General features: G+C 47.5%; 1 protein-coding gene across 4 annotated transcripts in view; it reads left to right on the forward strand.

The window, feature by feature from the left end:
• The first annotated feature begins 7,325 nt into the window (after positions 1–7,325).
• DCLK2 (doublecortin like kinase 2) overlaps positions 7,326–16,835 on the forward strand; it is a 105,579-nt gene continuing 96,069 nt past the window's right edge. For all 4 annotated transcript variants that reach the window (XR_014470221.1, XM_083171461.1, XM_083171471.1 and 1 more), the window contains exon 1: positions 7,326–8,524. Coding sequence is in view for 3 of the 4 variants with exons in the window: in XM_083171461.1 (XP_083027587.1) it covers positions 8,110–8,524 (415 nt within the window). In the remaining variant the exon portion in view is untranslated. The remainder of the gene's footprint in view (positions 8,525–16,835) is intronic.

The raw sequence follows: 16,835 nt of genomic DNA on the forward strand, positions 1-16,835 counted from the left end.
GGTTGAACCCGGGAACAACCCTGCTACCTAGCCGGGTTGGATTGCCAGCAAATTAGCCCGGTAATTTGTCCCGTGTACCTTTCACACCAGAGGTAATACCGGGTTGTTCCCGGACTCAACCCGGGAATTTAGGCTGGTGTGAATGGGGTATAACTGAAGATGAATATGACCAGAGACACCTGCAATAATCATATACAGGGTGTGATAATTGACAAATAGTTCTTCGTTGATACTGTTTATAATCATATGCCACAGACCTCATGAATATTTCTAATCAGATAACTTATATATCATGTCTATGTGAAAAATGAGGAGGCAGGAAGAGTAACTTGAATGGCAGGAAAACATGTGCACATTGTATTCAGTGTCCCATTGATGAACTGGCTATTCTGGTATTGTCATGTAGCATCTAGTGTACGAGATAAGAAAGTATCTAAATAAATAAGGAAACGATTCACACGCACTAAATAAATACTGTATATCTACAGGAGTGGTAAGGGAGTCGCTCCAAATACATTAAGTTTATGAGGACAGTCTCTGCTATTATCACTGGAAAACTATAACTAAAACTACTATCTGTGAAATCAGACTCATTCACTGGTGCTTCTAGACATGCACAAAGACATATGGCAGGCCATATCGGGCATTTACATATGGAGTATCTCTCATTAGAGCTGCTCCTGGCGATAGAATCGCCATTCGCCAACTTTCGCCAACCACCAGAAGGGGGCGCACTTGCACAAGACACTCGAGAGCCACAATCTGATGGATCCCACCGCCGCCTCCCTGCTGCTTCCCGCTGCTCCCCACTGTTCCCCTGAAGCTACCCGCACCCCCCCAACCCTGCCCTTCTCCCTAAAGCGGAGACAGGCAGGGAATCCGCTCCCCACTGCCGAGTGACTTGGACGCGCAAGCTTGTGAGACACTCGCACGGCCCTGCCAGATAGAGAGCCTCTCCTGATATGCAGCATGCCTATATTCTGTGTGTGAGTGAGGCTGTATCTGCATATGAAATAGTGTATTCATGGAAATCACTGTAACATAGCTTTCTGTATGCAGGTACAGTCACAGTCGCACACAGAATATAGGCATGCCGCATATAATTTTAATCACCCGAAGCTCCTTGTGCGTGCTGGTTATAACAATGCAAATAAAACGAATTTTCAGCAAAAAAGGCACCCAACGTTAGCAGAACTGGCCAGGAGCTGCATGGCCTATTGAGGCAAGATGTATGAGGAAACATTTGTATCCAAGCAGAGGCAGAGGTCACAGTGTTAGCGGCTGTGCGAGTGCTGTCTGCGGGTGGGTTGGTTGTGCAATAGTGTTCGGCTTATGTGTAAGGGGCATTATGTGTTTCATGTATAAATGCATTATTAATGTGCAACATTTGTAACTGGCATTATGTGTGTCAGGTGTATAAGGGTTTTAATAATGTGCAACATATGTGTAAGGGGCATTATGTGTGTCATGTGTATAAGGATATAAATAATGTGCAACATATGTGTAAGGGGCATTGTGTGTGTCATTATGTGTATGAAGGGCATTAATAAAGGTTGGCATATGTGAGGGGCATTATGTTTATAAGGACATTATTAATGTGTGTCATGTGTAAGGGGCATTACTGTGTGGTATTATCAGGGGTGCCGAGAGAAAGGGGTAGGGGGCACAAATTACCCAGGCCAAAGTCTGATGGAAGGGCCCAGTGGGGCCGCCAGGCCCCTCCCCTTAAGTGACAGCAGCAGCTGCAGCTCTTCTCCTCTGCCCAGCACACACTGCTTTTTGCTGGGTTGCAGTGTGGCCATGGAGGTGCTTAAAATACAATATTTTCTCAGGATTTTTTTCTAAGGGTATAATGTGAATAATGTGAGGCGTAATGTATATAAGGTAAAGTGGTACTACTGTGTGATGTAACGTGAATAAGGGACACCATCGCATGATTTAATGTGAATAAAGTTGCACTACTGTGTGGCATAATTTGAATTGGGGGTACTATTGTGTGGCCATGCCCCTTCCCAGCAAGAACACACCCCTGTTTGGGCTGCGCACCGAATGTGTGTGCTGTTTCTATTTAAAATATTGCGGGTAGGAGCACCAAAATGATGACTGCTATGATGAGGGTTGATGGTGCTGGGAAAGGGGAGAAGGGTCAGAGGCGGAACTAGTGGCGGTGCTAGGGGGCACCAGCCAAAATCTTGCCTAGGGTGTCATTTAGGCTAGGGACGGCTCTGTGTGCAGTAGCTCCATTCCAATCTTTACACTGCCCGCTAGCCAGGCTGTGGGGATGGGTTTTTCAGGCAACTGAAACCCCCCCTACATTTGCCCGTGTCCGGTATGATTTGTTGATGGCCGGGATCCCCCCCCCCCCCCCTGCTGGTACGCCGACAGGGGGGGGGGGGCACGAAAAAGCCCCTGACGTGCTCGGTGGCTCACTATGCTGGCTATGGATCATAGGATAGACAAGTATTAGATCAACCATGGAAGGTCGACATGCATGAAGGTCGACGTGACTGAAGGTCGACAGGGTCATTAGGTCGACACACGCATAAGGGGAAAGGTCAACAGTCAAAATGTCGACACCATGCTTTGGGCACTGTGCTTCACTGAGCCTGGCACACTATTTTATTCTGGCATGAAATATCGCCTGTTGGCACATGATACCCTAAGCAAAAGTTTGACTGTCAAACTTCCACATGTTGACCTAATGATTGTGCAGACCTAATGACCCTGTCGACCTAACCCCATGTCGACTTTGTCATGTCAACCTTCATGCATGTTGACCAGTGGCGGCTCGTACTTTCTTGGGGAGAGGGGGGCTGCCTCTGGCCACAGCCGCCACGGGGCTACCGCGATGCAGGCACCCCCCTGTGTCTTATTAAACTTGGGCATGTCCCAAACATTTTGTGATGTGTTGCAGCCGGTGATTGTATCTTTGGATATAGGGCCTTATTCAGTAACCTGGCGTATTCGCTCCGTGGACCGATGTTTTGGCTCTGCCAATATACGCATGTGCAGGGCCGCTGTGCGAACGCTGTCGGCGTCCATCAATGGATGTGTACACAAAATATCCATTATAAGAGATAATATATATAAGATAATCTCATATCTGTTGGGGACGTACACGCCCCGGCTTGGGGGGAGTGGGCATTCACTCGCCCGGCAGGTGGCGTTAAAGGGCTCGCTAAGCAGCGAATCTTCACTGCTTAGTGAGCCTTTGAGACTTAGGCCCATAATTGCACTGGTCCCAATGTTTCAGTTCCAATAAATATTCTGACCAACCAAACCGTTGCTCAGAAATTCGATGGTGTGACCAATGCTGCATCTTTGTACACAAGTGGCAGATTAGCGATCCCATTAATGGCCATCTCTGTACAAACTGGCTGTATCAATAGCATCATTTTTTAGTTCCACTATGTACTAAGAGCCTGATACAGAGATGGACACTGCACCGTTCTTGTTTGTCTTTTGCAGGTCTAATGTTTGCACCTTAAAGCAAATACCGCTACAAGCCCTTCCCTGTGTATGGCTGTGCTTTAAAATGTACAAGGACTTAGACAAACAATGAGAACTGCATCATCAAAACTTGCACCAGTCCCATGTTAAGTGCAAATTCTCCATCAGACTATGGCCACCAACTATAGTGATAAGATGTCAGCGACACAAACCCCATAACATGCCCATGGGACAGAACTTGCCTGTGTGCGTAATGAGCCACCTCCCAGGAAAGCGCTGCCCATTTCTGCAATAGTGCGTCTCAATCTGTACTGTGAGTCTGTGACTCTGAACCAGTGGCCGCTGCTGCTACCTGTGAGCTGCAGCTCCGTCCACATAAAGCAGGAGGGGAGGGAGCAGGGGTGTTTTAAGAGAGTAGCAGGTCTGTGTGCAGCCTCCTCCATCCTGGCTCCCTCCTCCATGCCAGCAGTAGCATTGTGCAGCACAGTAGAGTGTGGGCACTGGAGTCTCAGATCCTACTCTGCATATACCGATCGCTGGAATAATGACGTGGCTGCCATTTTTTCCAAGGATTACCGTATCGAATACTCGCTACAATACAACTCACTCTTATTCAGGCCCCGTATTTGAAAAGTAAAGGGGTTTCTTTGATTCCGCACAGGGCTACTCCATAGGTTTATATCGTATAAGAAGTGGCCTACTATATTGTATTATATTGGGTAATCCCTACCCTGAATATTTGTGTGTTGGTGGTGCTCCCAAGAGTCTTAAGCCCCATACACACTAGGCGATATTGTTCAGAATATCGCTCAGATTGGGCTGAGCGATATTGTGGACAATATCACCCAGTGTGTACGGATGCCTGCGCACTGTTAACGACCCCCTCCCTTGTTCAGCATGTCCAGACAAGGGAGGTCCTCATTACCGCAGCTGCAGAACGGCCATTGCTCCCTCAGCTGGCTCCTAGCCGCCGTTCACCTGGTAGGCGGCATCAGCAAGTCTGTATGCCAGGTGTTCCAAATTTTTCAGGAATCACGGCACCCTAGAGTATAACAATATATTTCATGGCACCCTTAGAGAAATTTTGAAAATAATATTAAATTAAGTAAATTGTGTTTATATGACATTCTTAGGGATAGATGTATGAAGCAGTAACAATGGAGGAGAAGTGATAAAGTGCCTGGTCCTTCATCACTGGCCAATCAGCTCCTGACTGCTAAGTTACAGACTGGGTTTAAAAAGGGACAGTTAGGAGCTGATTGGCCAGTGATAAAGGACCAGTCACTTTATCACTTCTCCTCTCTTATCACTGCTTGATACATCTACCCCTCAGGGTCAGATATGTGGTGAGGGACAGGATTTGCTTCTCTTTGTTCACATATTTTATTATTGGAAGCCACAAACACTGTTTTTTTTCTATTACATTGACCATAAGTAAATTAAATTTGTCCTGGTCCACCAACTCAGGGCAACCCTGCAGCAAGTGTAGGGATTGGTGGCCAATCCGGGGATCGGCAGAATCCCTGGATTTGGCCCCAAAATCGCAGGGATTTCAATCCTGAGATTGAAGGTTCCAATCCCAGGATTTTGGGATAAGACTGTGATTCACGGCTGCATCCCCACCGCTCAATGCCTCCCGGCCATACAGCTCGTCTCTCTCCTGCGCACCCCCTGCCTGCCACTTGACTGCCGCTCCACTTGGGTCCCAGGATCCTGGTGTTTTTTTTTTTAATAGGAAAGCCAATCCTGATGTTGAAAAAATGCCCCGGGCACACAGTTTGGGAACCACTGTTGTATGCACTTGCCGAGGGGCGAGGGGCAACAGCAAGTGTGTATATGGGCTTTAGAGTAACTGTACAACATAATGAAAGTAGAAAGCATCTTCTTCAAAAGTTGAAAAAATTATGGTACTTATGTATTATCTGGGTGCCCAATTTTTTGATTGGGTCGGAAAAATCGGGTCGATCGCATCGCATGCAACCAAATCTCATGCGATGCGATTTTTCCATTGGATTTAATGTTAAATGGTCCCTGTTCACACCCCCACTATCCAAGTGGGCATGGAGTTGATTTTATATAGCGTGGCGAGCACAGCGAGCCACCGAGCCCGAAGCGTGGCGAGCGGATGCGGAATACATGTTAAGTAATCCGCATCCTCTCGTGGGGCTCGCTGCGCTCGCCACGCTTCGGGCTCGGTGGCTCGCTGTGCTCGCCACGCTATATAAAATCAACTTCATGCCCACTTGGCTAGTGGGGGTATGAACTGGGACCATTTAACATTGAATCCAATGGAAAAATCGCGTCGGTCACATCGCATCGCATGGTTGCATGCGATGCGATCGACCTGATTTTTCCGAAAAAATCGGGTCCATCGCATCTGATTGTATGCCTTAAGTTAAGGCATACAATCAAAAAATCGGGGTACTCTTTACCTAGCACGGCGCCCACGATCTTGATCGTGGGCATCGTGAGGTAAAAAATCGTGTCGGTCGCATCGTATGCGGGCTAAACATGCCCGCACGCGACGCGATGCTCACGATTTCCCATTGAAACCCATGTTAAACATGGACATCGCGTCGGTCGCGTCGCGGCCGGCTATAAATGTGCACACGATGGCCCCGACGCGATGCCCACGATTTGCCATAGGAATTAATGTTAAAAGACCCGATGGACACGATTTTAATGTTAAATGGCTCAATGGACCCGATTTTAGCATAGGAAACAATGTTAAATGGGCCTTAGAGCCCAAATAATTACCCTGAACTCTGAAATGGCCCCCCCAATTTTGTACGCCACCCCACGATCAACGTGAACCCGAAGCATGGCGAGCGCAGCGAGCCCGCGACGGGCGGCGGTACGCGTCCTCCGACCTTTTCATACCCCCACTATCCACGTCGGCGTGGAGTTGAGAATAGAATAGTGTGGCGAGCGTAGCGAGCCACCGAGCCCGAAGCGTGGCGAGCCCCGCGAGGGGACGCGGATACCTTCACAGGTAAACGCGTCCTCTCGCGGGCTTCACAGGTGTCTGCGTCGCCACGGACACCTGTGAAGCCCGCGAGGGGACGCGTCTAGCTGTGAAGGTATCCACGTCCCCTCGCGGGGCTCGCCACGCTTCGGGCTCGCTCGCCACACTATTCTATTCTCAACTCCACGCCGACGTGGATAGTGGGGGTATGAAAAGGTCGGAGGACGCGTACCGCCGCCCCTAGCGGGCTCGCTGCGCTCGCCACGCTTCGGGTTCACGTTGATCGTGGGGTGGCGTACAAAATTGGGGGGGCCATTTCTGAGTTCAGGGTAAGTATTTGGGCTCTAAGGCCCATTTAACATTGTTTCCTATGCTAAAATCGTGTCCATTGAGCCATTTAACATTAAAATCGTGTCCATCGGGTCTTTTAACATTAATTCCTATGGCAAATCGTGGGCATCGCGTGCACATTTATGGCCGGCCGCGACGCGACCGACGCGATTTCCATGTTTAACATGGGTTTCAATTGGAAATCGTGAGCATCGCGTCGGTCGCGTCGCGGGCACACATAAATGTACCCGCGATGCCCGCGATGGGCGCCGTGCTAGGTAAAGAGTACCAAAATCGGGCACCAAGATATTACATAAGTACCAAAATTGTTTTTATCCATAGTGATCCCGATGCCTTATGGCTTATTTTTGCTAGATTCTTGTGGGAATTGCCCTTTAGTTCATGGTGTCTCACTAACAATCAGGAAGAGTTGGTAAATATGGTTTAAATAATTCAAAACCTGTGCAAACTATTACTGACCATTGTCATGTAGGTGAATGCCTGTTACTAGGCAACAGTGAATGCAAGGTGTTTCCCAATGTTAGTTGACAGAACTCGGCTGTGACGTCGCGATAACCAGTAGCTGATGATGGCTCGCAGGATGGTGAGTGTGTAGCCGACATCAGACGATTTTATAAACTGACTGCAGCATAGCAGCATCTCTCTCCCTTGGGGAAAGGGGCTAGTAGTGACGGCAGCAGGCGACGTTCAGCCAAGAGCTGGGTTCTCCTACACAGCTGAGAAGGAACCAATCATCTGCCGGGGGTGTAGATGCGGCCGCAGCAATCTCTATCTGCATATGAGGCTGGGCTATTATCTCGCCGCTGAGCAGCAGGGAGGCCCCTGTGCTGCACATTCTTAGCCGTGGACTGTGGCAGATGCCTGGGTGTGGGCACAGCGGCTCCCTGCAAGCTTGCATCTTGCTAAATTGGAAGGCTATGGAGGTACAGAGGACGCAGCTGATCATTTCATAAAGGCGAATCTTCCATGGGAACAATGCCTGGGCTGCTCCATTCAGTGCATCTGCAGTGTGAGCCATGATCTGTCTCCCTGTATGCAGAGGCAGCATTGTCTCCAGGCACCGCTAGATCGCTGTCCTCCTCCCTGGGAAAAGCACACTATAAAGGGGGATGCTGCTGCTGCTGCTGAAAAGGACTGGCGGGGGAGTGACAGTGACACCTCCAGCCCCACGCACGCCTAGTGACAAATAGACATCTCATGCCCCCTATTGCACCTTACACTACTGCATGCACCATGCTGCCCATCGGGGGGATCTGACAGAAACAGCTGCAGGGTGGATTGTTTGGTGACAACAATCTGACCAGCGATTATTTTGCAGAGGTGTTGCCCGGCCATACATCGCCATGGCCAGTGCAAGGAGCATTGAGCTGGAACATTTCGAAGAGAGGAAGAAACGGCAGATGCCTTCCAGGAGAGGTGGGGGAGGAACCAGCGGCGGCTCAGTATCAGGATCCAGGGGCAATGGACTGGTCCCCAGCCCGGCACATAGCGCTCACTGCAGCTTCTACCGCACCCGCACCTTGCAGGCGCTCAGCTCGGAGAGGAAGGCCAAGAAGGTGCGCTTCTACCGCAATGGGGACCGCTACTTCAAGGGGCTGCCCTACGCCGTGTCCGCGGAGCGCTTCAGGTCCTTTGACGGGCTGCTGATGGAGCTGACCCGCTCCCTGTCTGACAATGTCAGTCTCCCCCAAGGGGTGCGCTGCATCTACACGCTGGATGGCACCAGGAAGATCACCAGCCTGGAGGAGCTGCAGGAGGGTAAGGTCACAGCCTGACTACTAGCACCACTTACTCACTAGTATAATATATCTATATTGTGATGTACATAATATGCTGTGTCTGCAGAACAACCTGTCTAATCACTTATCATCGGCATATCCAATCAGGCGCCCAGCTGAAGGTGGTCTCTCAGCAAAATGGCTCTGCCTTGGCTTTAGTGGTGTAAGCATTAGTATTCTGGGACTTGCTTCTGGCAGGAGTGAGTGACAGGCCAGGGAATACAGTATGCATGGCCCGGGTTCCACATGATTCTTTGGATTCCAGTGAATTTACTAGCTGCATGGGTTACATAAAATAGCTAGTCCTGAGATGTCACACAGCCCAGCTGCTAAGTACAAACAAGATGTTTCCTCCTGGGTTCATGTATGACTACATAGGTTTCCCCACACTCACCATGTGAAGGGAAATCAATAACAGGGAAGCCATAGCTAGATGCTGGTTTATGCACCAACAGAGATCCACTGACATCACAGGCAATTAGAGAAATCTCCAGTGGATAGTACAGATTAAACAAATCCATTTATGGGTCTTAAGCACTAATTGGATGTGGTACGTTTTTGCACTTTTTCTGTATTTCTTCCCATAGATAGCTCTTGCATATTGGCAGGCAGAAACCAGAAATGATGGTGTTTGTGCGCCTGGTCCTTTTTATCGCATCATGCTTTCCTTTTACTGAAACTTAACAAATCATCTTCCTGTAATCCTATAACCAGCAGGTGGTCCTGGAAGCATCTGTCAGCCTTTGTTTTTATATACAGAAGCTTACACTATCTCAATATGAACATTTTATATTTGTAATCTCCATTCATTGTGGCCATCAGGAAACACTGAGCTTCGTGTTGGGTATAGAGAAGTGTGAAATCCTTTAAGTCTCCTGCATATGTAATCTTTTATTTATATCTACATCAGTTATTTTCTTATGTAAAGGGTTTGTTCACTTGCGCCCTCTGACCAGACTACAGGAAACTGCAAAACCTTCCTTATTACATGGTGCGTGGACTATAACAAATCTGACCTTTTATCATTTGTCTGTTACCAGTGGTGGCTCTTCCCCTTGCGGAGGAGGGGGGCTACCGTGATGCGCCCCCCTCCGCTGCTGCCGCTGTGCTCCCTGCTGCTGCTGGTCCCAGCCGCCGATCTCCTGCACAGGGCCATCGCATGTGCAGCAACTTCATACATACTGTGCATGCGCTGGCCCAAGCCTCCATGGGCTGTCTTTGTAGCAGCCCCCGGAGGCTTAATCGGGTTCCCTAGTCCGGCGCATGCGCATTGTCGTCCGCGGTACTGCGCATGTGCAGAATCCGTTTTTGGGGCTGCCTCGCATTTGTGCACAGAGAGGGAACACCTCCCAATGGGACTGCCTTGAGTGACTGGCAGGTTGGACTTCCAATAGGAAGTCACTGCCAGTCACATTGAAGCCAGAGCAGGCTCACAGACTGCATCTGGCTTCATAGGCAGAGAACAGTGGCAGATTTTTCCTTAGCGGGGGCTGCAGCCCATAGGTAAAAGCCGCCACTGTCTGCTACCCTGTTTGTAAAGACCTACAGTAGCTATAGTAACCACAGCTTAAGACACATGCCAGTATGCAAGGCTATGACCACTATAGAGTCAGCCTGTCCCATATGCGGACAGAGGAAATCCCAGGTGGGCCAAACTGCATGAGGGCCATTTCCCCTCATTTATGGGTCATGTTCCTTATTCCATAAATACATTATTGTTCTATTAGAGCAGGGGTCCTCAAACTACGGCCCGCGGGCCAGATGCGGCCCGCTGAGGACTTTTATCCGGCCCGCCTGGTTTGCCGCTGCCCAAGCGGCAATCACTCTCACTTGCCTCACTTGCTGGGAGGATGGACGCCGGGCAGGCTGGCTGGCAAATGGACGGGCGGGTGAGTGGCCTGGGACATCAGGGGAAGCAGCAGTGTCTGCTGGTCCATCCTGTCTCCCTGCATAAGCTTCTCCTATGCGTGTGACGTCATCACGTCACACGCTGCGGCTGCAGAGAGGAGAGTAGCTTACAGAATCCGGAGAGAGGAGCCGGACGAGAAGCCAGCAGGGAGGGAGCAGTGGCACTGACTGAGCAGACACTGACAGTGTCCCAGTCCGCACACAGTCTACTCTTGACTGTGTTCTTATTGTTAGAGGTGCGTTTTTTTTATACTAACATATTTAAAATTATATATATATATATGTATATATATGTACATATATATATATATATATATGTACACTGCGCAGCATGCACTGTACATCCCCGCCCCTGTCTGTTGTGGTGGCTGCCGTTACTGTGTACAATTGTACACAGTAATGGCAGCCACCACAACAGACAGGGGTGGGGGATGTACAGTGCATGCTGCGCAGTGTACATATATATATATATATATATATATATATATATATATATATAAATATGATTGATTCGATCCAACCCTCCTGCGTTCGCCTTTCTGTTTGAAAAAAATGGCCATACACACCCAAGTCCGGCCCTCCAACAGTCTCAGGGACAGTGAACTGGCCCCCGATTTAAAAAGTTTGAGGACTATCAATAACTCCCCTCTTAAAACATTGATCCAGGGGATTTCGGGAGGGCACCTGGTATCTACCCTATACTCGAATATACAACAAAAATCGCATTCAGACCTTCTCCCCCTCATTAGGTCGAAGTGGGAAGCTGACCTGGGAACCATGACAGACGAAATATGGTCAAGCGCCTTGGAGGCTCACAGATTGTCCACAACTAGTATCAGATTCCAGCAGATACAGTATTATATTTTACACCGGGTATACATGACCCCGACATTACTACACCGTATAGGAGGATCCTCATCCTCGGTATGCCCCAGGTGCAATGCAGCAGAGGGTACCTTTTTCCACTTACTATGGTCATGTCCTAGCATAACTACATACTGGGAAGCTATCACTGACTTTCTGAGGGATGCGGGCATCCCCGGGAATGCGATCACCCCTGGTTCCTGCCTACTCTCAGCTTTTGATGAAGAGACCCTTACTGCTACGGATAGGCGGTTTGTGATAAACATATGTGCTCTAGCCAAGGTGATCATAGCTAGATTGTGGATGAGGAGTGAAGCCCCGAGTATATCAGCTTGGACCTCACTGGTCAATGAAACAGTGAGTCATGAAAAATTTGTTTACCTGTCCAGGAATAGTGAGAAAAAGTTCCACTCCATATGGTATAAATGGTTGGAGTCTACCTATTCAACAGGAATTACTCCCTAAAACCAACGCCTTGGGGCTAATGCCCTATTATACTGCAAATCTTCTAAAGAGGGTTGGGACTAACAATAATACTTTGTCGTTAGTTAATACGTGAATACACACCCCGTCTATTGGTTGTCGATGCCGAGTGCCTCCACAATTACAGATGCTCCCCAGGTATCGAGGTATTGTGGCCTGCCACAGAAAGAGCCCAACACATTCCTTGTACCTTTCTCTTGAAATACTCCCTATAGATTACCTGCACGCGGTGCGCCTAAACCACACCTGAAGCTAATCTACTCTCTAGAGATGTTTGTTGCTCTTTAACACCATGAACCTTATATTGATTGAATACCAATATATATACTGTACCACTGTATGTGTATATAGCTATTACCCTTTATATTTCTGTACAATGTAACCCTCTAATGGATGAGGGATTTTGCACTTATGTACTAAGTCTTGCTTGTATGTACGCGTTTGTTCTTGTTTTGTTTTTTGTTACTAATGCATATATAAAAAAAACAATAAAAAATTTATTGAATTAAAAAGTTTGAGGACCCCTGTATTAGAGGGTATAGGGTCAGTTACTTGGTAGTGCAGGACCATGGACTGGTGCTTGGCCACATTGCACTAAGCATACCCCTGCCTCCTGCATGCCCCAAATACATATAAAGGACTCTTTAGTTCTGCAGGATATATAAATGCGCATGGACAATGATTTCCAGGGACAAATGTAATCAACCTGGTATTATCCCTTAACATAGGAAGAATTGGTTGCAGCACAAGATATACAGTAGGTCGCGTGACTTCACTTATGATGCATACATGCAGGATTTCAGTATGATAAGATTTACCCCCCCCCCCCCCTGTCTAAACCCCAACAATGTAAATTTCCAGATGGTAACTATGAAACTAAGCTAAGCGTGTCAGTCTTAAGGCTCCCATTTATCACTTAATATTTGCTAATAGCGGCTGTGTTCCAGGGTTAGCAGCAAATATTAAGTACCGCAGGCATGTATCCCAGGGAAACCGTAGCAGGAATCTCCAAAACCCGCTGCAATACCTCCTGTCCTGCTCGCAGCCGCATCCCCCATAGGTTTCTATGGGGGATGCGCAGAGGGCCCCCGCTGATCGTGCATGTGCAGACCCTCTGGAACCTGGCTGAGAAGTCTGCAGGGTCATTTTGGAGCTCCTGTCCCTATGTGTGCTCCATTGTAAATGCCACCGATGGGATTGCATATTGCAATGCCATCCGGGGTGGTAAGAGCCTGCCCAGATCGCATTGAATACGCAATCCATGTCGTTTTCTGCTCTGGTGCTTCTAGCACATTCTGGTCTTGATCTGGTATTTAGATATTGACCAGAGTGTAATAAAAGCATCGGGGCAGAGATGGGATACCCCAGGCAGGAAAGAGGAACAAGTGCAGAATGCTAGAATGAACACTAGTCAAGATTTGATACATGTAAAATAAGAAAAAAATACTGCTGTCATTTGAACTGCTGGGAATCAACCAATCATTGCAGCACATTTTTTTTAAAACAAATTTAGAAGTCTGTCATTCTCCCTTTATATGCACTGATAGTGTTGCACCTGCTCTCTACATGACAACCTGCAAAAGTTATGTGAATGATGACATGATGAACATTTAATTACTGTAAATATGACCACACCTGTAATTTCACATTTTGGGCAGGATGCGCGAAGGTTAAGAACCTCCAAAGATGCTTTTTTCGGAGGTTTGTTCACCATGTATGGTCCAAGCCCTGGAATGCTGACAGGTGGAGGGCTGGGGCTGCATATATAATATATGATGTGCTTACCAAGACATATACCTCACCACTAGTCACCGAATCTTATTTTGTACTAAAGCAAGTTAAGAATTTTTTTATCATGGAAATTAAAAAAAAGTTATGTGAATATAGTAGACAGTGATGAAATAGACTAGAGTGGATTGGATTTGGTCCTGTCATGACTGTGATAGAAGACATGACACCTGACAGGTTAAGCTGCGTACCCACGGTAAGATATAGTGCACAATCTAGCACACTATCTAGCCAGTTTCGAATAGCATGCTAGATAGTGCACTATATCTTACCGTGTGTATGCACTATCCGACGTACGATGCGCGCTCCTGCAGGTCGTAAGGGAGGGAGCTGATCGGGTGAACATGCAACCCAATTCTGTCTAGAAAGCATAAGATAGTATAGTGTAGTACAGCTGTGACGTCAGATCGTTTGCTATATCTTATGCACATTGTACGTTATTTTAAGCACAAATCTTATGCTTTTTAACCACCAGGACTTTTCTGGGGAATTGTATATGATATCTTACGGAACATAAATCGTGCCGTGGGTACGCACCTTTAGTGCTATGAAGTCTGACGACTGCTGTACACGATTAAATGTTGCTTTTTCTGTTTTGATTTTCTAGCTCTGCTGATTCTACCAAAGACGACAGTCTCATATATATTACATGTCACACTGTATACTTTCAAAGATTTTTGTCAATTTATAAAATCGACAGATGTGACTAATGTGGGGTACACTCCAGGATGATTTGGCCCAAAATGAGCCAATTTAGATACAATCTCAACCGATTGTATGTAAGTTGGCCATGTTTTGGGCCATTTCGCTGCCGTTTTGATGTGATCCCGATTCGATGTGCGGCCACGCGGGTCGTTAGGTCTTTTCTGAGATCCTACCTGCAGCAGGTAGGATCTGAGAAACGACCATTGTAGTGGGTGCGGGTCGCGATCACATCAGGTGGCTTTTCTGTGCGGGTCGGCGGCTCTGTCAGCTCGTGAGCGGGTGGTACGTTCCTGTGACGACCCGCTCACGAGCAGCATCGTGCCGGTGTGTACCCAGAATTAAGCTGTGTACACACGATGCATTGTATTGCTCAATGTCCTGTTTTCTTCAGTGATCAGAGATGGTCGCTGATAAAAGGGAAACTCTGCTGAGGGAAACAGCTGATCGCAGGAGCATGCTCCTGCAACCATTAGGGGCTGAACAAGGGAGCACATACAAATCACTGGCAATATGGTCGCTCAGCGACCATATTGCCAGCGATATGTGCTTAAAATTGCCCCGTGTGTACACAGCTTTACATGAATATTATTCTTCTTTAGACTTTTTTTTTTTTAACAGAATGGGAATTTTTTTGTTAAAATGCAATGCTGTTTCTATTTCCATACGTATAATTGTGTGTGTGTGTATGTTCCACGATAACTCTTGAACGCTTTAACTAATCGTCTTCAAACTTTGAAATGTGAGATGAGTGCTGTGAGAACAGAAGGGAAAAGGGCCCTGCTTCAAGGAGCTTACAGTCTACAGGGAGGGGAGGGAGTATGCGCACTTAAGTGCATAACAAATCAATATTACAAGGTTGTCAACTCTTATTACTAAGTAAAATTAAATTTGGAATGTAGATTCCCAAATTTATAGTTTCTGGTTGCAAATTCAGTTTCGGGGTGTTGGTTGAATCATAACTCACAACTGACAATGTATTCTGTCAGTATCTTAAAATGGATATGTGAACAAGATGAGTCAGAAACACCTGGAGGATAGCTGCAATTGTTATGTTTTGTGTTGCCAACTAACTGAGCTCATTAATGCATACTGTTATTAATATAACACATTAATATGGTCCATTAGAATTAACTGCCTAGTTACATATCGTAATCATATTATTGAATGCGTTAAATATCCTGCAGATATCATCCATCTTCCCAATATCACTAATGTTAATCTCTTTGGGACCTGTTTTAGCAAGTCTCTAACACAGGAGATACTGTACCTTCTGCCTGAATGGCAGAATCACATACGCAGGAACATTGTAAGTCCGAAAAGCACAGCTAAATCTGGCCATACATCGGGATGACCAGCATCAGATCCTAGTGATCTATCGATTTTCTCCAGCAGCTTCCCAGACACATGATAGATCTTATGTGTGTCATTTCACATAAGATCTATCGTAAGATCTGGAACTCCCAGCATACTGATCATTATCAGCATCCTCAGATCTCAGGTACAACACATAAGATCTAGGGATCGACCTGCGGGCCCATGCATCGTACCATATCACCTCACAATTTGCATTCAAAACACACACAATATTTAGCACAACCTGTCGAAATCCTGCATTTGTGCCTGACATCGTTCTAATGTTTGATTAGCTTTAAAGAATATTGGGGCAGATATATTAAGCCTGGAGAAGAGATAAACTGGAGATAAAGGGGGGATGCTCTAACATCCGCTCCCCAGCTCTGCCACACATCGCCACACTTCGCATTCATAATTATTGCATATGCAATAACATATGCGATAATTATGGAAAAGGACAGCTCTTGCGTTAAGAGCTGTCCTTTGCGATAGAGTCAGCGGGTCCCATGGGGACCCGGCGGCTCTCCCCTCCTTCCCTTACCCGGCGCTGCTGCGCCAGGCTCTCCTCCTCCCTGCACCCGGAAGAGGATCAGTGCAGGGAGGAAGAGGTCACAGGTCTGGGCAGCACAGCGCTGTGCTGCCCGGACACAGGTGATAGAGGGGGCGATGCGAGGCGACGGGGGTCGGTGCGGGGTGGCGGAGGGTTGCAGTAGAAGCCCATTGGCTTCTATGGGGCATCGCCAGATTTTTCTGGCGATGCCCCCCGCCGCGGTAACCCGGTGAGGGATGCTTACAGCATCCCAAAATGCGGTAAAAACCCCGATAACAGGTGATAGAGGGGGTGATGCGAGGTGACGGGGGTCGGTGCGGGGCGGCGGAGGGTTGCGGTAGAAGATTTGCGGTAGAAGCCCAACCGCAATTCTACCGCATTTTTAGCTTAGAGAATCTCCCCCAAAGTGGAGATAACATGGAAGAGATAACGCACCAGCCAATCAGCTGTGTTTGAAATATGACAGTTGGGATCTGATTGGCTGGTGCATTATCTATTCACCAGGCTTAATACATCTGCCCCAATGTCCAAACTGGTTGGTTGGAACAAAAATCTGGTAATATCTGAATGACCGTTTGTCAGTTTTGCAGCATTTCGAAGCAAATGGTCAGCTGTCATTTTGTTCCAGCCAGCCACATTG

This window comes from Crinia signifera, chromosome 1, assembly GCF_055691185.1.
Source record: "Crinia signifera chromosome 1, ASM5569118v1, whole genome shotgun sequence".
Taxonomy (NCBI): Eukaryota; Metazoa; Chordata; class Amphibia; order Anura; family Myobatrachidae; genus Crinia; species Crinia signifera.